This window comes from Neovison vison, chromosome 4 (genome assembly GCF_020171115.1).
Source record: "Neovison vison isolate M4711 chromosome 4, ASM_NN_V1, whole genome shotgun sequence".
In the NCBI taxonomy this organism is placed as follows: Eukaryota; Metazoa; Chordata; class Mammalia; order Carnivora; family Mustelidae; genus Neogale; species Neogale vison.
In genome coordinates, this window is record NC_058094.1 from 63502783 (window position 1) to 63528997 (window position 26215).

At 42.4% G+C, this 26215-nt stretch overlaps 1 protein-coding gene across 8 annotated transcripts in view; it reads right to left on the reverse strand.

Moving 5' to 3' along the window:
• Positions 1–26215, reverse strand: part of SULF1 (sulfatase 1) — a 183656-nt gene that overhangs the window by 5259 nt on the left and 152182 nt on the right. For 6 of the 8 annotated variants that reach the window (XM_044245481.1, XM_044245480.1, XM_044245479.1 and 3 more), the window contains 4 exons: positions 26091–26156; positions 25033–25205; positions 14899–15041; positions 14682–14805 (listed from right to left, as the gene is read on the reverse strand). In XM_044245481.1, coding sequence (XP_044101416.1) covers positions 14682–14805; positions 14899–15041; positions 25033–25205; positions 26091–26156 — 506 coding nt within the window. Of the gene's footprint in view, positions 1–11328; positions 11395–12805; positions 12840–14681; positions 14806–14898; positions 15042–25032; positions 25206–26090; positions 26157–26215 lie in introns of all 8 variants that reach the window. The other 2 variants (XM_044245485.1, XM_044245486.1) reach the window with 2 other exon arrangements.

Here is a 26215-nt window from a genome sequence, read left to right on the forward strand (position 1 = left end):
AGCAAAATAAGTCAATCGGAGAAAGACAACTATCATATGATCTCCCTGATATGAGGAAGTGGAGATGCAATGTTGTGGGGTTTGGGGGTAGGAAAAGAATAAATGAAACAAGATCGGATTGGGAGGGAGACAAACCGTAAGGGACTCTTAATCTCACAAAACAAACTGAGAGTTGCCAGGGGGAGGGTGGTGGGGTTATGGACTTTGGGGAGGGTATGTACTATGGTGAGTGATGTGAAGTGTGTAAACCTGGTGATTCACAGACCTGTACCCCTGGGGCTAATAATACATTATATGTTAATAAAAAAATGGAATTGTAAACCAGTTAGTAGATATTTAATAAATTTGTTGAATGACCAAAAAAATGGCAAGGGAGAAATAATCATTGAGATATGCAGAACTTAAAACATAAGAGGCCATTTTGTAGACCTCAAAGCAAATGAATTAGAAAACCTAGATGAGAGAGATAATTGCCCAGAAAAGTAGTTTATTGAAATTGACCCAGTAGAAATTGAAAGTTTAGATAAAGCAATTTCCAAAGAAGGAAAAGAAAGGTTATTAAGAAACTATGAAGATGTACCAGGTCCCTATGGTTTCACAGGAGAATTTTACCAAGCCTTCAAGGAGAAGAGAATCTGAACACTAGATAAACTATTTCAAAGCATAGAATAAGAAGGTTTCCAAACTCTTTTTATAAAGCAACTATAACATTTTTAGTTGTGGTAGGAAGAAAGATAGCCACATTCTGATCCTAGAAACTGTAGATCTATTACCTTCCATGGCACAAGGGACTTTTCAGATGCGATTTCAATTATGTTGATATGGGGGACATAGTTTTGAAGGATTTAGATGGGGCCAATGTAACCACGAAGGTCCTTCGTAGGGAAAGAGGCAGGGGAGTGAGAAGATGTGACCTCGGAAGCCTGGGTCTGAGACACACGCTTGCACATGCCCACACAGACACATACAGATTGAGATCTGAAGATCCTACACTACAAACTCTGGAGATGCGGGGGAGGGCCCTGGACAAGGAATGTAGGGAGCCTCCAGAAGCTGGATAAGACAAGGAAAGGGATCCTTTTCTAAAGCTCTCGGAAGGAACACAGACCTGCTTACCCCATGATTTTAGACCAGTTACACCCATTTTGGACTTCTGACTGCTAAAAATGAAAGAATAAATTTGTGTTGCTTAAGACAGTGGGGTGATTTCTTACAGCAGCAATAGAAAACTAATATGATACCTAAAAAGGTAACACTAGTGCAAACAAAAAGAAAATTACAGACTGGTATTATTTATTAATATAATACAAAAATCCTAAGTAAAATATTACTGGAGAGAACTCAATATTATATTTAGAAAATAACACACAATGACTTAGTGGAATGTATTCTAGGAATGAAAGGTTGGCTTATTCTTAGTAAATCCGTTAATATAATATATCGTATTTGAAGATCTATAGAATAGAACAAACTAGAATAGAATAACTTTGGAATAAAATATATCATATTAGAATATAATATATCATATTGGAAGATTGAAGAATTATTTGAGCATCTCCATAGATGCTGAAAAAGGCCTTTGACAAATTCAACATTCATTAGTAATAAAAACACTAAAAAAAAAAAATTAATGGTTAGTTCCTTAACATGTAAAGATGTGTACAACTTAGTCCTAAAACATGCCTTCTCACTTAACAGGGAGATCTGAGAAGCATTTTCACTAAGATCAGCAACAAGATAACACTGTACTAGAAGTATTAGTTCATTCAAGTCAACAGGAGGGATCAGTCAGAACCAACAAACTGGAAAAGAAGCAAAGCTGGGCGCCTGGGTGGCCCATTTGGTTAAGTGACTACCTGCAGCTCAGGTCATGATCCTGGAGCTCCAGGATGGAGTCCCACATCAGGATCCCTGCTCAGCAGGGAGTCCGCTTCTCCCCCTCACCCTCTCTCCTCTCATGCTCTCCCTCTCTTTCATTCTGTCAAATAAATAAATAAAATCTTAAACAAAAAAAAAGCAAATCTATTTCTATTCACAAATGTATGACAAGTATACCTGAAAAATCCAAGAGAATCAATGACAAAATTAACTGAAAAATAGAAATACTTTATAAAGTAGCAAGATATAAAATTAATATACAGAAATCAGGAGCCCTCATATACACGAATGAGAATCCCAAAGAGGGTTTAATTATGGAGGAAAACCCTATTCACAATAATAACAGAGAGGATAACATACTTATGAATAAACATACCAAGAATTGTGCAAAACCTATGAGAAGATCGTTCAGAAAGCTCCTGGAAGACCTGGAAATTTACTTAACCAGGTGGAAATATAGCCTTTGTTCCTGGATAGAAGACTCAGCATCATAAAGATACAAGTTCTTTCTGATAATTCTTTCAAAAACCAGATAAAAAAGTGGGCATATGACATAACCAGATAATCTACAAAAGTAAGTAACGCCTTTAAACTTTCAAAAACGTGTTCAACTTTACTCATACGAAGAGCAATACAAATTCAAACCATACTGAGATACCCCTTCTTTCTCATTCAATTGGAAAAAAAATTTAGAATGTGGACAGCTGTTGAAAGCAGAGAGTCATACAGTGATGGTGGGAATGCAAAATGGTACAAACCATATGGAGGGAAATCTGGCAGTATTTAATAGGTCCATATAGGCATTTACCTTTGACCCAGTAATCCTCCAACTAGGAATTTATTTTGAAGATAACCTCAAGAACATGAAACATATTTGCGCAAGGCTCTTTACTGCAGCACCATTTGGAATTGCAAAGTATGAGAAGAACCAAAATGCTCATACATAAAAGAGTGACTGAATAAATTATGGAACAGCCCCACAGTAGATTACTACGACGAAGTGAAAAGAGAATGGGAAGATCTCTATGAACTGAGGGAGAGGATAGATTTTAAAATGAAAATATTTTAAGTGAGAAAGAAACCAAGTGCAATCCTGTTTATATTGTATGCTATCCTCGGTGTAAGAAAATAAGAGAAATCAGGTATCACCATCTGCTTACTACTGCAACAAAAACACAAGAAGGTAAAGGAAAAACTGAGGAGTCTGGTTACCTACAGCGCACATGTGGGAAGAGGTGGTGGGAGGGACTGACATTTCTCTCCATATGCTTTTGGCACTTCTGACTTTTGGAACTATGTTAAAGTATTACACACTGAAAAAGAAAATTACACTAGCAGTGATGAGGAAAAAATAGAACCAAAAATGGAAATACAGACAGAAATAAACAAACTTTGGTCTATTTCAAATGAGTAACATACCACAATAAAGGGGGAGGTAGCAGGGAGCTAGCCCCAGTAATTTCAAACAAACACAGAGCTATTTTTGCTCCTTCTGAAGACAGAAAGACCTGAAAAATATACTGAACTCTAGTTAGCAGGGTTGTGTTTATTGTTGCAGGATCTAGCAATTCTAAATTGCTTTCTGTGTGCTGTAGCATTTAACAGATGAGTTAATCCTTTGAGGATAATGGGAGCTAGACTTCTCAAAGCTGGAAAATGAAGTTACCGTAGAGAAACTAGGAAGACTAGAATGAACCTTGAGCCTTTGAGTTAGAATTAGAGGTATTATCAGTATGAACATATGGTTTGTAATATATCTAGGAATGGCTGTCAATATCCGTGCGTGTGTATTTTAGCTCTGTCCACCCAAAGGGTCTACATACAATGATGCCTCCATAGCAATTTTACGCACCTCAAACCCAGATCTTGGGTCCAAATGCCAGTCCTCACTTAAAAGGAACTGGGGTTCTTTGGAGAAATGGATGATTCCAGTTGTAAGGGAGTGAAACTACAAAGGGAACCTGCAACACGGGCCCCAAAGCAAGGGAGTGCTCAAAAGAAGATGGGGACACCCCAAAAGTTCTGAAGGGACATCTGAAGGGACACCGTTGGCCAAAACTGGGATAGTTGGATCAAAATAAAGAATGGTAGCAAAAGGATATCTGTGGGATGAAATAAGGATCTATGAATCCTTACTATTATTGCTATACATAGATGTCTACATATGTATGAGAAAAGGGCAATTTCTTCTTTGTGGTAGAGCACCACTTAAGAAATGTAGCACAATAATGAAGTTGGAAAAAAATCATCATTTTGCAGTCATCAAAATGATTAAGAATGATAAAATCATCCAAAGCTAGTGAATAAATCATTAATTAAAGAAGGAAAAAAGAAAAAAAAGAAGGAAAAAATATGATTTTATAGCAGATTAAGAGAGCAAACCACACCTGAACCAAGTAATCAAAGATAAGACCACCCACAGATGTCACGGATTTCCCTATAAGATATCCTGGGGGGAGCCTGAGTGGCTCAGTGTGTTGGGCATCCTAGTCTTGATTTTGGCTCAGGTCATGATCTCAGGGTTGTGAGGTCGAGCCCCACGTCTGGCTCCACACTTGGTGGGGAGTCTGCTTGAGATTCTCTCTCTCCCTTTCCTTCTGTTCCTTCTCCTGACCCCACTCTCTCAAATAAATAAACCAATCTTAAAAAAAAAAAAAAAAGAAAAGATATCCTGAGTATACACTTCCATGTTTGTGGTATTCCTGCCAGAAATGCACAATTTTAGTCCAATCACAAGGAAACATCAGAAAAACCCCAACTGAGGCACATTTTACAGAATAACTGGCCTGTACACTTAAGAATGTCATCAATGTGTTGCTGGGGAGAGGGGAAGGAGGGATGAGGCAGCTGGGTGGACATTGGGGAGGGTATTGGTGAGCAGTGTGAATTGTGTAAGACTGATGAATCACAGACCTGTCCCCCTGAAACAAGTAATACATTATATCTTAACAAAAACAAAAACAAAAACAAAAAACAAAAACAACAACGAAAAGAATGTCATGAATGGCAATGAAAAGTTGAGGAACTATTCCAGATGGAAAGAGACTTAAAAGACATGACACTTTACTACAGTGTGTGATTCTGGACTGGATCCCTGACCAGAAAAACAAAATCCTCCCCAAACCATAAATATGACATTACTGAGACAATTGGCAACATTTGAATATGGACTGTGGGCCAGAAAATAGACTTGTATCAGCGTTAAATTGCCTGATTTTGATAAATGTACAACAGTTATGTAAGAATGTTTTTGTTCTTGGGAAATGCATACTAAAGCTCTTATATATAAAGATACATGATATCTGCAAATTATAAATGATAAAAAGAAGTATATGTAGTGTATGTGGAGAAAGAGCCAGAGAACAAGAAAAAACAATAAGACAAATGGGTTAAAATTTCTTGGAAGTGTTCTTGCAAGTTTTCTGTACACGCAACACTGTATCAAAATATTAGTCAAAATCCTTTTAGATATTAGAACTAAATCGTCCACATTTCTGTCCTGGTTTCTGCCAGTCCTCATCTCACAAAAGGAGCCCTCTTTCTCGGGCCATTCTGAAGTTCTTTATTCAGGGAGTAAACATATGAGTAGGTTTGTTCTGAAAAGTAAATTTTTGGAATAAATGTAAATGATTTCAAGTTCCAGGTAATTCTCATCCAATCTGGAAATAGAAAGGTTGTGAAACCCCTAAGAGAAATGCAAAAGCACACGCAGGTCTCCTTCTGAGTCTCATTTCTTCCTGGATGGCACTTATTTACTTTTAAGAGCATGACCACACAATTCGGGGCTCTAAGGGAGCTCAGCCGGTTAAGCTTCAGACTCTTGCTTTGGTCTCAGGTTGTGATCTCAGGGTCATGAGATCAAGCCCCGAGTCAGGCTCTGTGCTGAGCAGGGAATCTGCTTGAGATTCTCTCTTTCCCTCTGCCTCTCCCCATGCTCCCTCTCTCTGAAAAAAATAAATACATCTTTAAAAACATGACCAATAATTTTGTCCCTGTCTATGCATGGGTAGCAGAGATCACATAAGGGTAGAGTTGTCCCTCTTTTGGAGCAGTGGTATAATCCACAAGGACTCCTGGTGTCCTAGGAAGCAGAAAGAGTAGTTTCTGCAGAGACTGCCTGATGCCTACTGACTTCTTCAGCCTGCTCTGTTCCTGCTCCCCACGTGGCCTCTGCCATAGCCTCGCCAAAACAGTGTAGTTTCCTGAAAACACCAGGCTCTCTCCCTTCTCAGCCCTGGCATTTATTCCTAGAATTTGCTTCCCTGCCTCATCATCTGAGTTGACTCTCAGCCTTCAAAATGAAATTTGAGCATCACTTCCTCTACAATTTCGTGACCCTCTTATTCCCCGCATCGGGTTTCCTCGGCATGGTGGGAGCCCCTCCATTACACACCCACCTCTAGATGGTCCTGGCGACTTGTGTTCAGAAGCTCACTTTGACTTTCACCAGGCTAGATGTCCATAATTTCAAGGGGCAAGTACTAGGTCAACCAGAAATTCACAAGTACTGGAATTCTGTTGATGGTTGCTAACTGAGGGATGTTTTCGCTGATACGGCTAGTCCCCTCCCAGGTTTCAGTTCTGAAGGCATTCATTTGATTTTCTAAAATTAAGAGAGCCCGAGCAGAGTATCTGTGCTAACATATCCATTCCTTTCTCCAAAGTCCTTGCCTGTTTTCTTGTGTTCTCTTTGAATATTTTTCTGAAGGCACGGAGTTTCCATATTTGGGTCCAAAGCAGTGTGCCTTGTGTGTGACATTCGTGCTGCTTGAAACACAGCATGCTTTAGGCTGAAATGGAATTCACTTTGGGTTTGGAAATTCCAGAGACTCTGAATTCAGTGCCCTGAACATAACTAAAAGCCAATCAATCATATGTACCTTTTAATTTGTTATGCAAAGACTTCTAGGGCACTAATTTTATTGATGAATTGCAAGAACACCTACTTATTTTACAGATACAAGACCATGAATGTTCCACTAAGGAGGCAGTATTGAACTACAAATAATAAGTTATGTCATTTATCTATAGATGAATAACTTTGCATAGTCAATGGCTGATTAAAAGCACATACCTGCTTATTGGGGCAAATGCACATAATTTTCCTTCTTTCTTAACATTTCATTATTTTAAAAAGCCTCTAATTTCATTACCCATTAATGGGATGGTAAATGTCCTTCAAAATTCTAGGGCTCTTTGTTATTTCTCTCACTATTCAACTTTATTATCAAACATCGTTCATAGAATGAATTGTGTAAGACTGATGAATCACAAACCTGTACCCCTGAAACAAGTAATGCATATGCTAATAAAAAATAATTAAAAATTAATAATGTACATTCAGGGCTGAGCCCTTTTCAGATATCAGTTCATATAATCTTCATGTGTTATGTATCTGTGTACGATCACCTCTTTACAGACGAGAAAATGAAGTTAAAAGGTTAAATAAATTGTTTGAGCGAAACAGCATGGTATGGAGATTAAAAGCACATGCTAGTTCCAGACTCCTTGGGTAGGTACTCCATCATTTATCCGCTATATAATCTTGGGAAAGTTACTTGGTGTCTCTGTGACTCAATTTTCTCATCAATAAAATGGCAGTAACAGTACTGCCTTCACAAAATTATTGTGACAGTTAAGTGATTTAACATATGTAAGGAACTTAGGAGAGTGTGGGAACAAGGTAAGTTAGGTAACGCAGCTAGAAATTGTCCCCAAATTAGAAAACAATGGAGTTAGACCTTGGGACTAAGCTGACCCACAAAACTGTCCTTGCAACTATGTATGTTACCTAATCTGATCGACCCAAATACTATCATATTCTTTCTTTTTTTAAAAGATTTTATTTTTATTTATTTGACAGAGATCACAGGTAGGCAGAGAGGCAGGCAGGGGTGGTAGGGGGAACAGGCTCCCCGCTGAGTAGAGAGCCCGATGTGAGGCTCGATCCCAGGACCCTGGGATCATGACCGGAGCTGAAGGCAGAAGCTTCAACCCACTGAGCCACCCAGGCGCCCCCTATCATATTATTTCTCATAAGTTATAACACTCTTGAATATCTCCCTACTGCATTCAGGATAAAGATCCAATCCTGGGATGCAGTATGCAACCAGGGTAACCAAATTGTCTAGATTGCCCGGGAGGGTCCTGTTTATGTGTGTGGGACTGGCATCCTCTTCCATTAAGCATTTGTCCAGAATTTTTGGAATTTTAATTTAGAAAATCATTTTTAAATACAATTATTTGATACACCCACTGGTCAAGTCATTGGTCAGCGAAGACACATATCACATTTAGATCATTTTAATTATTTTTAGTACTCCCTCTATGGTCAAAACATCCCTGTTTGGAAGACAAATTCTGTGGTCACCCTACATACCGCACTCTTCATGAAACAGCTCTGTTTACCTCTTCTGCTTACCCCTCACCTCATTTCCTTGTCCTAACTTTGAATTGATCACAATCCTCCCAAGTGAATCTTGACTTTGAAAAAACACTCCCTTCTAGTTGGAATGGTTTTCTTTCTTCAATATCCTATTCTAGATCATGCCAGCCTTGCCTTCTGCATGCAGCACTAAATGCTGCCTCCCTGGGAAGCTTCCCAGTGTTTCCTGGGGTGGGTTAGGGGCCCCACATGGCTCTTATAGTGTCATGTTTTCCCCGTCAGAGCACTTTGCTTTCTATGTTGTAATTGTAATACTTGACTATGTTTTCCTAGAAAGCAGTGGCATGCATAGAGGTGGCCATGTACATTCTTTCCTTCTTTAACTATTGAATGATGAGAGAGGATTAATTCCCGCACCTTTCTCTCGATTTTGAAGCCAGTTACAGGTAAATTTCACTCCTCCGTTTGGAGGAAGGGTCGAGTCCTGCAATATTTTCGTTTCTTCTTCTATGGTATAAGAAACAAGGCACTGGGACTAGAATCACTGGTGGAAAAGTAAGACCAAATTCTGATAATTCTTTGGGAGCTTAGATGATCCTGACTTGTCCCTGCCCCTGATCCTGACCAGGGTGGCCACTGTTGTGTGAAGAAAAATTAACCCACCAGTGGGCATGGCCTGTCTAGCAGAACTTTGGCTGGATTTCAGTGCCTTCATGCACACAGCAGCTTTGCCTCTGACCCATGTCCTAACAACTCCGACCCTCAGCCCTCTGTTACCTGAGGAGGCCGGTCCCTTTAACCCCAAACCCTGACCTTGATCCAACTCTTGGTCAAGCCTCTTAAACAGAAAAGTCCAACGGGGTTAGCAAGGCAGCTTACGAACAAAATGCACTTAGACGTGACGCATGCCAATTATTTTTCCGTAGAACTGGAAAGAAATATGGAAAGGAAAAAAGAAAATGGAGTCCTGAAATGTGACAGAGAGAAGAGAACCAGGTAAAACTTCATTAAAGCAACACAGAGCAGGGCCGTGGAGGTTGGGTTCTGTCCTTCAAGAAGTCCAGGCAGTTCAGAAAAAAGAGAACTCTGGATTACCAAAGAGTGATGAACAAGATGGCGGTGGTGGTGACGACTATCTCTATTTGTGGGACGATCTCTTATAAAACACAGGAGCATTCTTCGGAATTTTGATGTCACTATTCCCTTTCAAGTACTGTCTCCTTCGTGTTAATGTTTCATATCTCATATACACCTTATTAATAACACTCATCATTCCTGGGGCTTGATACATGCCAGGTTCTGTTCTCATCTTCTTACTAAGCAAGGCGGGACTTGAACCCAAGGCAGACTGACTCCTCCATGCTAATCAGGCCCTAACACCCAGCTCGCTCATCTACATCCATCTGCAAGGCGAGAGCTGCTGTTCCAGGGGAGATGAGTCAAAACACGCAACAGCAAGGTGTGCAGAAGCCTGGCTGTGGAGGGTGAAGCGCCCTGTGGCCTGCTGGTCTCCAAAGGGCGGCACCCTGGGGGCCCGGGAGTAGCCCCACCAGCATGAGGCCGCCCAGAACCGCCCCCTGCCCTGGGCTGCTCCACACAGCTGCTGGATGCCCACCGTGCCTGCCAGGAGTATTTCCAGGACATCAAAAGGCAGTGGCATTAGCTTTCCTAAGCAATGGGAAAAATAAACACCTCCTCAAGCTGTTGCTCCTATTCTGTTTTGCAACACAGAAATGACTGCTTTCAACTAGAGCCAAAAATGATCTCCTGAGTCATGGGGGCTACTTTCTGAGCGGTGCCCTTACTCTGTGCTTGTCCTAACAGGAAAAATGACCCGGGGAGAGTCAGCAAGCCTCTTGGGGGGCATAGCCCCAGGCACATGCTACATCAAGAAATAAAATAAATAATGAAGCTGAACAAGGAACAGACTTGCTTCTCAAAAGGCCATTTTGAAACGAATCTAAAGATGAAATTTTCAAAATCCACAAAATTGAAGGCAGTTAAAACTATTATGTAGTCAGTCTTGTGCAAGGTGAATGTTTCTGAAACACTGGTCTGCTGAATTCTCAAATTTCATATTCTTCAGGTTTGGTCGTTAACCGGTTTTCTCAAAGTTTTTTATAATGAGATTTTATGATTAAAAAATGCATTTAATTAGTTTTCTAAAAAAAAAAAAAAATCAGAATCTTCTCGAAGAGTCCCGGCTTCTGAAGAAGGCTGTCAGGAGTGCCGTCACTGGAGGGCGGCGTACCCGCAGACACCATCTGGAGACAGGATTTTCGGCAGTTCCACACAGGGGGTGGCTTGTTTGGCAGCTGTTCCCTTTCAGTCCATCAGGACACCGCAAGCAGGAGAGGTCGCATCAGACACTGCTTTTGGATATCCAGAGAGTCCCCAGGTGTGACCAGCGGACGCTCTCTCAGGAACCCCGATTCATGATTTCCCTCCCGCTTGCAACGTGGCTATCCATGGCCATCCGGCTCGCCCCCGCCTTACAGAATGGTGGGATCCAAAAACACCAGGCATTCTGAATTACAGAGTTTCCTTAGATTTGTCCTTTGGTAGGGAATTTCGGCGTGGGGCGGTGGGGAGGCGACAGGTAACACTCCATCACCTTGCACACACAGCCACCTTCTCAGACAGGTGACCCCATCAACAATGAGTCACCAAGGCTGTGGCAAAGGAGAGATGATGGACTTAGTGGTGGCAGCAGGGAAAGGAGAGGGAGGAGTCTCAGACGTTGGCCACTTAATGATGACCGGAGTGCATTTCCACATCCCTCCTCTCAAAGTTGTCTGGGGTTGGCCAGATGGAGAAGAGCTCCCTGAGTCAGCTCTGACCTGGCCTGTGTCTGCAATAGCCTGTTCGTATCCTTTTATCTCCTTCGTGACAAGGAGTCAAAGAGAGCGCGACTGAAAATCCCTTCGCTGTAAAATTGAGGGCATCGTCAAATAACTGTGAAGTCAATATTTAGTGGTAGGTCCGTTTAAAATGTCACCCTTTGGAAGTGTCTTAATGTGGCCCTTGGGAAGCAGGCGCAAGAGTGCCTGGGTGCGGGCTATTACCTCGTCAGCCCGTGTCTCGGGTGAGACCAGCTTAAGAGGGGGCTCTTTTGCTCTGTCCTGCGTGTTCTGGGGGTGATGTGGGGGTCAGGGGGGTGCAGAGCCAGGTAAGGAAAGAAGACCGGAGAGAAGACAAAAAGAAGAGATACATACAGTTATTAAGGATCCTTGAAAGCCCAGCTTCCTTTGTTTTTTTTTTTTTTTTTTTAAAGATTTTATTTATTTATTTGACAGACAGAGATCACAAGTAGGCAGAGAGGCAGGCACAGAGAGAGAGGAGGAAGCAGGCTCCCTGCCGAGCAGAGAGCCTGATGCGGGACTCGATCCCAGGACCCTGAGATCATGACCTGAGCCGAAGGCAGCGGCTTAACCCACTGAGCCACCCAGGCGCCCCTTCCTTTGTTTTGTTAGTTGTTTACATCTCCCTTCCCCTCACCCCCTCATCTTTCCTGTTGTTTAGTTTCTGGTGAGGCCAGTGAGCTGCCCTGAAAAAAGGGGAATCTGAGACTATAGCTCCTGAGGCTGGAGGGGAGGCGGTGGGGCAGGTAGGGTGCCCTGGCATGGGTCCAAGGAGGTTCATGTTCCTTTGACGGATTCATCGTGCCTCAGTTTCCCCACCCTAGAGGTGGTAAGGTCAGTCCCCTCCTGCCCCACATGGCACGTTTCTGACAAACCCCCTCGAGGTCTACGCTCAGAATGGAAAATTATCAAGAGCTGACGGTACCACGTGTGTGGGAGCCCCCTCCAGAACACGATGAGATAAGAAGGATGTGTGGGCAGGTCAGAGGGAATAAGATGGCTGGGCTGAGGCCCATTTATGAAGTTTGGGTGTGTCAGGTGGTACCGTCTCTGTGCTAATGCGGAGGCCTCTCGGTCCCCGACCCTAGTGCCTTCTCCTCACTCACCACCAGCAGAGCCTTCTGGATCGTAACACTGATGCTTTTCACCACCCAAGTTAATTAAGGCCTCTTAGCAAGAAAGCTCTTTCTATTTTCTCCAACTTCAGCTTCAGAATGCTCTAGAAATTCCCATCACTCCTTCTGGGTCTTTGACATTATATTTCCTAAAAATCTCAAACTAGTTTTCATGAAGCCTCTCCAGCAAATCCACATGTGAGCCCCACAAGGGAAATCATTCTCCCAACTCCTCCCCAGGGTTCCCAAAGATCATTCTGGTTTGTTTGTTTGTTTGTTTGTTTTCCCCTTTCACATCATTCCATGCTTAAAAGCATCATCTAATGAGCAAACACATATGGAGGCAATGCTCTGAGAGATACCCCGCGGGGACAGTCAGCTGATTAAAAGCAAAATGACAGATCCGCAACCAACGACACAATCTGGTGGCGAATGTTATTAGCATGTGCACGCTCCCCACACTATGCTCTGTGCAACACAGTGAGAAACGGAAATTAGTTGAAATGGCTGCATCATGCAATTATTGGGAAAAGAAGCTGCGGGGGAGAATAAAAAAGGGTGAATACCTGTGCAGGTCATAGCTTCCTCCGTCTTTATTTCCTGACATAGGAAAATACAAGAGTAATTTACGTTAGCTTTAGAACTCATAACACCATTCACTACGTAGTTTTCCATGCACAACATCTAAATCCTAGAAAGAAACAGATTGTGTTAAATGCAGACAGGGCTGGAGTCCCACAGGACTTTTCTAGAGACGGGTTCAAAATGAGGGTTGAGGGCTATAAATAAAAAGGTCAGAGATAAAAACGCAGAGGAGTTCATTTGCGACATGAGTGAAATGGGAAGGGAGGAGAGCCCATTTAAGAGCAGGAAGAGAAGTCCTTCCAGTCTCAGTACAATGCTGGTAATTTTGAGACAAAACACTTGAAAAAAAAAAAGGGGCCAATGGTCATCTCCCTGAGGAAATGTCTAGAAGGTGGAGAGGACTACTTTGGGCCAAACAGCAATCAGGGGCTCCCCCCGGATGTGTCATCCCATCAGGGGACTGTCAGACTTCTCTGGGCAGTTATGTCACCACCCGTAAGGGAGCTAGGTCTTTTGGGGGAGAAATGTCTGGGTGTCATATTTCTAATGCTTCTATTAACTGCTTTAATTTCTAGGCCTTATTGGGCTTCCCCCCCCCTTCTTGGTGTATGAAAGGCTAAGATTTGAGGAAAAGCTCAGAGAAGCAAGGATATCTGGAAAGATTTGAGCTCAGTGGGGTCGTGACCAAAAGACCTCTTTTGCAAATCAGGATTGGCCTTTTCTGCTGGCCATTCATCTGAGTAAGGTGTTAATGAAGAAGGATGGGCTGATGACTGTGAGGTAACCCCCCTCGCAGGATTTATAATTTCCTAGGAAATTAAGGAATTTAATTTAATTAAGGAATTTCCCTTAGGAAAATTAGGAAATTCCCTTCAAAGCTTGAAAGCCTCAGGACCCTACAACGGTAGAAATGACTGGTGGTGGACATTGATCCTTTGGGGATGGGCACTCCCCCCTTTCTGGTCACATGACCCAGGACTCACTGTTGCATACAAGGGGCTCCTGCAAAGTGTCCTCCACTGCTTGGGCACCCTGCACTTTGCCCTTTTGGGGTTGGCGGGCCCTATTGACACGCATGCTCTTGCCAGTGCCAGCTCCTTCTCCTTCCTTCTGTGGACTGCTGGAATTTATAGTTCTACCAGAATTACGAGGAAATCAGTATTCCCATCAACTAGGAAAGGGCGAGGACAGACTGAAAAGATCTGCAGCTTTATGAAACAAAGCGATAAGTAAGTTTAACACAGCAGCCCAGAGAGGGGACATCTGGCTGATTCCGTATGGGCCCTCCAATGCTGTTAGAGCCCCAGACAGTGCATCAGTCAAGTATCTCTAGTTTCAGAGGGAAAATCCTGGGAAAAGAAATCTAAATACCCATGTTCCAGGCAGGGATTCCCCTGGGGCAGCTCCCAGCTGTGGGATAAGCAGAAACAGGGCACTGGGTGTTTCCATCCAAATTCACTTAAAAAGGTGAGGATATCCCAGTTTGCCTTGAGTCTGTATTATGCCTGTTGACAGCAAGAACAGATAAATCCCCCAGGCTTTCCTCCCACCTGCCCCAGTGGATGCTTCGTTCAGGAGAGGGTTCACTAGGAGAACCGATGTGTGCGAGAAACTAGAATGAAACGCTCACCCAATCTTCGGGTGCGTTAGCTGTTTCATTAATGCTCTCAGAGGTAAACTCAGAGAACACATTACATTCGGAATTGCCTGGCAAGCCTCCCGTGTAAGTATCCCAAACTCTCTGTGTCTACGCCTGGAGACACTTCACAGGTAGAAAACCCGACAACACAAAGAATTTCTCAGAAAATATAAGAAAAAAAAAAAAAACCAAAACCAAAACCCTTATTCCCCCCTTACCAACTTCCGGGCCCTTCGGTCTTGGGTTGCACTGCTTGTACCCTTGACAGCTCCTAAGCTCCATGAGTTGTACGTGCAGCTGATTCAAAATACCTCGCTCCACCGTGTGCACGGTGTTGGTGAGCTGTGGACGAAGAGGCCAGGACGGGAGGGGTAAGCTCAGGTTCCGGCTATTTACTGTCAACAGTTGTCATCCCTCGCAAACATACTGACTTACCTGATAAGGATCTGTATTCATATCAAAATACTCCAAAAAGCCGGTGGCGAACTCACAGAAAAGAAAATTATGCGTCTCGTTGACAGTCCGCAAACACCAGTAGGTGTTGTTGTTAGAACTCGTGCAGGCACAGAACGATCCCACTGTTATAAACACAGAACAGCGAAATGAAAAGAATGAAACAACAACAATGAGAACGGAGCAGGCTAGCCATTCTAAAACTTCCTTATCTTTATACTGCAAGGGGCACATTTTCTGTCTTGTAACTACTTTGTGGTTGGATGTTAAAAAAAAAAAAATTATACTCTACTCCTCCCTAGACAATTTGCCGTGGGAACTGGGGGAAAATGGGGAAAACAGTGGCCATCTATGATCGTGAATACAGACTTCAGGCCAACGTGAAGTTTTCGGCATGTTCATTTGCCCCCCACCATCAGGCAGTGGTTTCTGAAATAAGGGTGAGTGATGGAGAATGGGAAGGAAATGATCAGAACTTGTATTACTGGTTATTTTGATCTTTTCTTAAAAAAGGAAAAAAATAGTTACATAGTACAGAGAAGGACGCTGTGCCCTTGCTTGTTCTCTGCATCATGGTCACACTCACAAATGGTATGTAGAAAGGGGATTATTGTAGACATTGTCTACAATAATGTCATTGTAGACAAGTTTTTTTTTTTTTTTAAAGATTTATTTATTTGGGAGAGAGAGCATACACACACAGAATCTCAAGCAGATTCCCAGCTCGGTGCAGACCCCAACTTGGGGCTCAGTCTCATGACCCTGAGATCACAACCTGAGCTGAAACCAAGAGTGGGGTGCTTAACAAACTGTGCCACCCAGGTGTCCCAACAATTTTTAACATGAAATGGGCGGGCTATGACTATGAACACGTTTCGTACCACGCAGAGGTTCACTGGTGGAAAGTATACAAAACAGATGTCAAATTAAAACAAAACAAAAACCACTTGGTCTTCTTTTATAGAAAGGCAGTTTCCAAATTTGTAGACCTTTCTTGCAATGATAATTGCATTTTAAAAATGTGCTGTCCAGCAAATTTTTTTTTAAAACAATTGGGATAGGTACACTTAATGAGCATTCACTATCCATTATGTACTTTGCATGTATTAACTAATTTAATCTTTTTTTTTAAAAGATTTATTTATTTATTTGAGGGCGAGAATGGGCATGAGAGGGGGGAGGGTCAGAGGTAGAAGCAGACTCCTTGACAAGCAAGGAGACCGATAAGGGACTCGATCCCAGGACACTGTGATCATGACCTGAGTTAAAGGCAGATGCTTAACTGACTGAGCCATGCAGGTGTCCCTAGAGGGGATACTCCTATGACTACATACTACTTAACCCCCATCCAGTATCTTTTATTTATTTGAGAAAGAGAGAGGGGGAAGCATACTTCCTGCTCAGCAGAGAGCCTGACCTGGGGCTCCATCCCAGGACTCTGGGATCACAACCTGAACTGAAGGCAGATACTTAACCAATTGAGCCACTCAAGCACCTCCCCCACTAACCCCCAGCAACTAATATTAAACACACTATCCCCTCAAGCTGAAAAAGAGGTTTTAAACAACGAATGAGAAATGATTTTTCCCCCAATTTTATTTTAATAGACTTTTTAGGGCATAAAAAGGTTCACAACAAAACTGAGCAGAAGGCAGAGAATTTCTGGAGAGAACCCCATGCCCATGATGCCCAACCTTCCCCACCGGCCACATCCCTCACGACAGTGGCGCATCTGTGACAACTGATGAACCGACATTGACACGTCATCACCCAAGGTCCATAGTCTGCATTAGGGTTCGCTCTTGGTGTTGTGTGTTCTATGGGCTTTGACAAATGTATAACGCCGTGTACCCACTAGTCTAGTGTCACACAAAGCAGTTTCCCTGCCCTAAATGTCCCCATTGCTCCTTGCCTATAAATCTATTCATCCTTGCCCCGCAGAAACGATTTTTCAGGCTGCTGTGCCTCTGGTGCCCCAGCCTGGATCTTGGTGGAGGACGGACCCCTGCAACTTGAATGACCCTCAGAGATCCTCATGCCCCAGTTTAGGGAACGAGATTAAACATTAAATGCTATGAGTCTAAAGACTTCACTTGGCCTCAATGTGGCTGGAAATGAAAATGCAAACTTAGCACTGAAATGAAAAAGCATCAAAATGGAAAAATAAAACAAAAATCCTCAGAGATAGGACTGAAATCCCCAAGAATTGTCTGGGGTTCCTGGGGTCTCCAAATCCTACTTTGAGAAACATTGATCCAGGTGGTCTCCTGGGCTCTTTTCAGGGAGAAGGTCTGCAGTGTTAGCTACTTCCTGGGATGGTAAGCCTTCAATCAGATGATGTGTCACAAAAATTGAGGGCACTATTTCTAGATGACCACTAAAGCACTGTAAGTGTAAATTTTAAAAGTTTACAATTGATGGGGCACCTGAGTGACTCAGTTGGGTAAGTGTCCAGCTCTTGATTTTGGTTCAGGTCAAGATCTCAGGGTCGTGAGATTGAGTCCTGCATTGCCTCTGTGTTGGGTGTGGAGCCTGATTAAGATTCTCTCTCTTCCTCTCCCTCTGCCCTCCTACTCCTCACCCCTGCTTTTGTGCCCTCTCTCCAAAAAAAAAAAAAAAAAAGTGCACATTGCTATTAGTCATATCATCAGCAATTCCATGTAAAACCATATATTTTCTAAAGTCCCTATTCTTCTGTGGGCATAGTGCTAGGTACTAAAGAGGACTGAGATTCTGAATACAGACCCTGCATTGAAGGGGTTTTCTTTTCCTTTTATTACTCTTAGAACATGACATGAAATAAAGCAGAAATAAGATGCATTCGCAAGACTGTCTGTCCATTTAGCTATTTGGTAACAGATATGACTAAACCCAGCCTTACTGGGTAGGAGCTCTGCCTGGAGTGGGCCGTATGTGAAATAACACCATCAGGAGACTCAGCCAGGGAGAGCATGGTATTTTCAAATAAAATATGGAGAGTGATTTCCAAAAAAAATAGTAATTTTCGGCAAGATCATTCTAGTTGCCGGTACAGAAAATAATATGATGGTCTCCTCTTAAATCATTCTAGATCCCTGGTTTCAGGCTGCTGAAGCCCTCTTCTTAGTAACTGTCGTCTGAGTCAGTGTCTCTCCGCACGGCGGCAGTTAGCAGCAACTCAGATGGGGTGATGGATGTGAACTGAACTTACTGTGGTCATCGTGTGGCAATACACAGAAGTCAGGTCATTATGCCATACACCTTAAACTTGGAAGGTGCTGTGTGTCAATTAGAGCTCAATAAAACTGGGGAAAAGAGGGGGAGGAGTCAAGATGGCGGAGAAGTAGCAGGCTGAGACTACCTCAGCTAGCAGGAGATCAGCTAGAGAGCTTATCTAAAGATTGCAAACACCTGCAAATCCATCGGCAGACGAAGAGAAGAAGAACAGCAATTCTAGAAACAGAAAAACAACCACTTTCTGAAAGGTAGGACTGGTGGAGAAGTGAATCCAAAGCGACGGGAAGATAGACCCTGGGGGGAGGGGCCGGCTCCCGGCAAGCGGCGGAGCAACGGAGCACAGAATCAGGACTTTTAAAAGTCTGTTCTGCTGAGGGACATCGCTCCAGAGGCGAAACCGGGGCTTCGCGGGGTCAGCGTGGCCTCAGGTCCCGCAGGGTCACAGAAGGATCGTGGGTGTCTGAGTGTCGCAGAGCTTGCGGATATTGGAGCGAGAAAGCCGGCTGCAGAGACAGAGCCGACAGTAAGCTTGCAGCTTGGGGTTGCCTTGAACCGGTCGCAGGCTCGGTGAGCTCGGAGCGCGGCCGGAGGTCAGGCAGACGGGAGTAATGGGTGCTGTTCTCTGAGGGCGCACTGAGGAGTGGGGCCCCGGGCTCTCGGCTCCTCCGGGCCGGAGACCAGGAGGCCGCCATTTGTATTCCCGTCCTTGGGAACTCTACGGAAAGCGCTCAGGGAACAAAAGCTCCTGAAAGCAACCCAAGCAAATTACTCAGCCCGGCCCCTGGTAAGGGCGGTGCAATTCCGCCTGGGGCAAAGACACATGAGAATCACTACACCAGGCCCCTCCCCCAGAAGATCAACAAGAAATCCAGCCAAGAGCAAGTTTACCTACCAAGGAGTGCAGTTTCAATACCAAGGAGAGCAGCAGAATTCCAGAGGAGGAGAATACAAACCACGGAACTCATGGCTTTCTCCCTGTGATTTTTTTAGTCTTGCAGTTAATTTAATTTTTTTTCTTTTTCATTTTTTTTCTCTTCTTCTGCTAAAATTTTTTTTTAACTTTTACACTTTTCTTTTTTAATGTTTTTTAACTAGTTTACCTAATATATATATTTTTTCTTTTTTATATTTTTCTTTATTCATTTTCTTTTTAAAATTCTTTTCTTTTCTTTTCTTTCTTTCTTTTTGAACCTCTTTTTATCCCCTTTCTCCTCCCTCAGGATTTGGGATCTCTTCTGATTTGGTTAAAGCATATTTTCCTGGGGTTGTTGCCACCCTTTTAGTATTTTACTTGCTCCTTCATATACTCTTATCTGGACAAAATGACAAGGCGGAAAAATTCACCACAAAAAAAAAGAACAAGAGGCAGTACCGAAGGCTAGGGACCTAATCAATACGGACATTGGTAATATGTCAGATCTAGAGTTCAGAATGACAATTCTCAAGGTTCTAGCCGGGCTCGAGAAAGGCATGGAAGATATTAGAGAAACCCTCTCGGGAGATATAAAAGCCCTATCTGGAGAAATAAAAGAACTAAAATCTAACCAAGTTGAAATAAAAAAAGCTATTAATGAGGTGCAAACAAAAATGGAGGCTCTCACTGCTAGGATAAATGAGGCAGAAGAAAGAATTAGCGATATAGAAGACCAAATGACAGAGAATAAAGAAGCTGAGCAAAAGAGTGACAAACAGCTACTGGATCACGAGGGGAGAATTCGAGAGATAAGTGACACCATAAGACGAAACAACATTAGAATAATTGGGATTCCAGAAGAAGAAGAAAGAGAGAGGGGAGCAGAAGGTATACTGGAGAGAATTATTGGGGAGAATTTCCCCAATATGGCAAAGGGAACGAGCATCAAAATTCAGGAGGTTCAGAGAATGCCCCTCAATAAGAATAGGCCCACACCCCGTCACCTAATAGTAAAATTTACAAGTCTTAGTGACAAAGAGAAAATCCTGAAAGCAGCCCGGGAAAAGAAGTCTGTAACATATAATGGTAAAAATATTAGATTGGCAGCTGACTTATCCACAGAGACCTGGCAGGCCAGAAAGAGCTGGCATGATATTTTCAGAGCACTAAACGAGAAAAACATGCAGCCAAGAATACTATATCCAGCTAGGTTATCATTGAAAATAGAAGGAGAGATTAAAAACTTCCAGGACAAACAAAAACTGAAAGAATTTGCAAACACCAAACCAGCTTTACAGGAAATATTGAAAGGGGTCCTCTAAGCAAAGAGAGAGCCTACAAGTGGTAGATCAGTAAGGAACAGAGACAATATACAGTAACAGTCACCTTACAGGCAATACAATGGCACTAAATTCATATATCTCCATAGTTACCCTGAATGTTAATGGGCTAAATGCCCCAATCAAAAGACACAGGGTATCAGAATGGATAAAAAAACAAAACCCATCTATATGTTGCCTCCAAGAAACTCATTTTAAGCCCAAAGACACCTCCAGATTTAAAGTGAGGGGGTGGAAAAGAATTTACCATGCTAATGGACATCAGAAGAAAGCAGGAGTGGCAATCCTTATATCAGATCAATTAGATTTTAAGCCAAAGACTATATTAAGAGATGAGGAAGGACACTATATCATACTCAAAGGGTCTGTCCAATAAGAAGATCTAACAATTTTAAATATCTATGCCCCCAATGTGGGAGCAGCCAACTATATAAACCAATTAATAACAAAATCATTGAAACACATCAACAATAATACAATAATAGTAGGGGACTTTAACACTCCCCTCACTGAAATGGACAGATCATCCAAGCAAAAGATCAGCAAGGAAATAAAGGCCTTAAACGACACACTGGACCAGATGGACATCACAGATATATTCAGAACATTTCATCCCAAAGCAACAGAATACACATTCTTCTCTAGTGGACATGGAACATTCTCCAGAATAGATCACATCCTCGGTCCTAAATCAGGACTCAACCAGTATCAAAAGATTGGGATCATTCCCTGAATATTTTCAGACCACAATGCTCTGAAGCTAGAACTCAACCACAAGAGGAAGTTTGGAAAGAACCCAAACACATGGAGACTAAACAGCATCCTTCTAAAGAATGCATGGGTCAACTTGGAAATTAAAGAAGAATGGGAAAAAAATCATGGAAACAAATGATAATGAAAATACAATGGTTCAAAATCTGTGGGACACAACAAAAGCAGTCCTGAGAGGAAAATATATAGTTGTACAAGCCTTTTTCAAGAAACAAGAGAGGTCTCAGGTACACAACCTAACCCTACACCTAAAGGAGCTGGAGAAAGAACAAGAAAGAAACCCTAAGCCCAGCAGGAGAAGAGAAATCATAAAGATCAGAGCAGAAATCAATGAAATAGAAACCAAAAAAACAATAGAGCAAATCAACGAAACTAGGAGCTGGTTCTTTGAAAGAACTAATAAAATTGATAAACCCCTGGCCAGACTTATCAAAAAGAAAAGAGAAAGGACCCAAATAAATAAAATCATGAATGAAAGAGGAGAGATCACAACTAACACCAAAGAAATACAAACTATTATAAGAACATACTATGAGCAACTCTACGCCAACAAATTTGACAATCTGGAAGAAATGGATGCATTCCTAGAAACATATAAACTACCACAACTAAACCAGGAAGAAATAGAAAGCCTGAACAGACCCATAACCAGTAAGGAGATTGAAACAGTCATTAAAAATCTCCAAACAAACAAAAGCCCAGGGCCAGACGGCTTCCCGGGGGAATTCTACCAAACATTTAAAGAAGAACTAATTCCTATTCTCCTGAAACTGTTCCAAAAAATAGAAAGGGAAGGAAAACTTCCAAACTCATTTTATGAGGCCCCCATCACCTTGATCCCAAAACCAGACAAGGATCCCATCAAAAAAGAGAGCTATAGACCAATATCCTTGATGAACACAGATGCGAAAATTCTCACCAAAATACTAGCCAATAGGATCCAACAGTACATTAAAAGGATTATTCACCACGACCAAGTGGGATTTATTCCAGGGCTGCAAGGTTGGTTCAACATCCGCAAATCAGTCAATGTGATACAACACATCAATAAAAGAAAGAACAAGAACCATATGATACTCTCAATAGATGCTGAAAAAGCATTTGACAAAGTACAGCATCCCTTCCTGATCAAAACTCTTCAAAGTGTAGGGATAGAGGGCGCATACCTCAATATCATCAAAGCCATCTATGAAAAACCCACCGCAAATATCATTCTCAATGGAGAAAAACTGAAAGCTTTTCCGCTAAGGTCAGGAACACGGCAGGGATGTCCATTATCACCACTGCTATTCAACATAGTACTAGAAGTCCTAGCCTCAGGAATCAGACAACAAAAGGAAATTAAAGGCATCCAAATCGGCAAAGAAGAAGTCAAATTATCACTCTTCGCAGATGATATGATACACTATGTGGAAAACCCAAAAGACTCCACTCCAAAACTGCTAGAACTTGTACAGGAATTCAGTAACGTGTCAGGATATAAAATCAATGCACAGAAATCAGTTGCATTTCTCTACACCAACAAGAAGACAGAAGAAAGAGAAATTAAGGAGTCAATCCCATTTACAATTGCACCCCAAACCATAAGATACCTAGGAATAAACCTAACCAAAGAGGCTAAGAATCTATACTCAGAAAACTATAAAGTACTCATGAAAGAAATTGAGGAAGACACAAAGAAATGGAAAAATGTTCCATGCTCCTGGATTGGAAGAATAAATATTGTGAAAATGTCTATGCTACCTAAAGCAATCTACACATTTAATGCAATTCCTATAAAAGTACCATCCATCTTTTTCAAAGAAATGGAAGAAATAATTCTAAAATTTATATGGAACCAGAAAAGACCTCGAATAGCCAAAGGGATATTGAAAAAGAAAGCCAAAGTTGGTGGCATCACAATTCCGGACTTCAAGCTCTATTACAAAGCTGTCATCATCAAGACAGCATGGTACTGGCACAAAAACAGACACATAGATCAATGGAACAGAATAGAGAGCCCAGAAATAGACCCTCAACACTATGGTCAACTAATCTTCGACAAAGCAGGAAAGAATGTCCAATGGAAAAAAGACAGCCTCTTCAATAAATGGTGTTGGGAAAATCGGACAGCCATATGCAGAAGAATGAAATTTGACCATTTCCTTACACCACACACAAAAATAGACTCAAAATGGATGAAGGACCTCAATGTGAGAAAGGAATCCATCAAAATCCTTGAGGAGAACACAGGCAGCAACCTCTTCGACCTCAGCCGCAGCAACATCTTCTAGGAACAGCGCCAAAGGCAAGGGAAACAAGGGCAAAAATGAACTATTGGGATTTCATCAAGATCAAAAGCTTTTGCACAGCAAAGGAAACAGTTAACAAAATCAAAAGACAACTGACAGAATGGGAGAAGATATTTGCAAACGACATATCAGATAAAGGACTAGTGTCCAAAATCTATAAAGAACTTAGCAAACTCAACACCCAAAGAACAAATAATCCAATCAAGAAATGGGCAGAGGACATGAACAGACATTTCTGCAAAGAAGACATCCAGATGGCCAACAGACACATGAAAAAGTGCTCCACATCACTTGGCATGAGGGAAATACAAATCAAAACCACAATGAGATATCACCTCACACCAGTCAGAATGGCTAAAATCAACAAGTCAGGAAATAACAGATGCTGGCGAGGATGCAGAGAAAGGGGAACCCTCCTACACTGTTGGTGGGAATGCAAGCTGGTGCCACCACTCTGGAAAATAGCATGGAGGTTCCTCAAAATGTTAAAAATAGAACTGCCCTATGACCCAGCTATTGCACTACTGGGTATTTACCCTAAAGATACAAACGTAGTGATCCAAAGGGGCACGTGCACCTGAATGTTTAGAGCAGCAATGTCCACAAAAGCCAAACTATGGAAAGAACCTAGATGTCCATCAACAGATGAATGGATAAAGAAGATGTGGTATAGTATATATATACAATGGAATACTATGCAGCCATCAAAAGAAATGAAATCTTGCCATTTGCAACAACATGGATGGAACTAGAGCATATCATGCTTAGCGAAATAAGTCAAGCAGAGAAAGACAACTACCATATGATCTCCCTGATATGAGGAAGTGGTGATGCAACATGGGGGCTTAAATGGGTAGGAGAAGAATAAATGAAACAAGATGGGACTGGGAGGGAGACAAACCATAAGTGACTCTTAATCTCACAAAACAAGCTGAGGGTTGCTGGGGGGAGGGGGGTTGGGAGAAGGGGGGTGGGGTTATGGACATTGGGGAGGGTATGTGCTTTGGTGAGTGCTGTGAAGTGTGTAAACCTGGCGATTCACAGACCTGTACCCCTGGGGATAAAAATATATGTTTATAAAAAATAAAAAATAAAAAAAAAAACTGGGGAAAAGAATGACTTTTTTTCTTTTTCTATAAAATCTTATTTATTTATTTGACAGAGAGGGAGAGAGAGATCATAAGTAGGCAGAGAAAGAAGGAAGCAGGCTCCCCGCCAAGCAGAGAGCTCAATGCGGGGCTCGCTCGATTCCAGGACCCTGAGATCATGACCTGAGTTGAAGGCAGAGGCTTAACCCACTGAACCCCCCCAGGAACCCCAAGAATGACTTTTTAAAAGATTTTATGTATTTATTTAGAGAGCGTGAGTGGGGGTGGGAGGGGCAGAGGGAGAGGGAGAGTCATGAGTAGACTCCATGCTGAGCGAGGAGCTCCACGTGGGGCTCGATCTCACGACCCTGAGATCATGACCAGAGCCAAAACCAAGAGTCAACACTTAACCAATGAAGCCGCCCAGGTGCCACAAAACTGGGGAATATATTTCTAAAAACCAAAAGAACTCGAAACCAAAACCGTGCAACACTTACAGTTCCAGAATGGGGCCGTCTGCCAGTGGTTGTTGTCGTGGGTGAAGCAGGTGAGGCCAGGCAGGCTGCATTCCTCCCCCTTCCTCTGGCGTTTCTTCTCCTTCCTCTCCTTCTTCCTCCTGCGGTTCTCCTTGAAAAGCTGCAGTTTGCTGTCTACTTCCTGAGCAGCTTCCCTGTTCCAGTAGAAGGGATGCGTTCGGGATCAGAAAGCACTTTCCTGACTAAAAATATTATCGTCCTTATGAACCTCACACAAAGAGGCAGACACACAATAATGAATGAATTTTCTTTTTCACAGAGGACCTCGAACTATAATAGGCAAGAGTGAAGATAAACTCGTTAAGTGACAACTCTCTTAGAATTTTACTGAACTTGAAAGGATCAACATTTTCTTTCTTATTTACATGGAAACACTGGTGGAAAGGAATGTCAGCATGAATCCATGGACCCCGCTAACCACAGCATTTGGACAAATGGCTTTACTCCATGGGGACTCAGGACTCATTGGCCATAAAGTCCATGGTTAGTGGGATTAGATGGCTTGGAAAGAATTTCCTTTTGCTATTATTTTGCCTTTTTTTTTTTTTTCCCATAAAGTACTCATCTTTTGTTGACGCTCAGTCCAAAATCCCCTTCACGTGCAAATTTTACTGTTATTTAAAAAAATGTGTATTTCTCCCAACTTTCAGAATTCAGCATGATTGCAGACCACTCTGTGGAACGCACCATCCTATTCAAGATGGTTCCATTTCCCAATGACTGTCCAGAGAAAGCAGGGCATAGAATAAAATCTAGGTACCACCCCACAGATGGATGGAAAACACACTCAGAGCAGAACTCCTTGTGGTTCCCGCTCAAAGGATTCCAAAAGCATCCCTGTGGTCTCTTGGCAAGGTACGGGCTTTGTTTTCAACTTCTTGGGCTCTGTGCCCTCCTGGCTAAATCTGCTTGCTTGCAAGCAGCACTACATGGAACGTAGGGGCCCCAACTCTGTTTCAGAAGTGCCCAGTGGACAGTCCTCCACTCCCAGCAAATGCGGAAAACAGAGACTCACTTACTTGAATGGGTGGAGATGACTCTTCACTTTCTCTTGCTTTTTTACACCTTTCTCTTTATTATAGTAGCTACGGGGAAGAAGATTGAAAAGTGAGTCTTCGTAGTCTCACTGTCGATCAGACAGTTC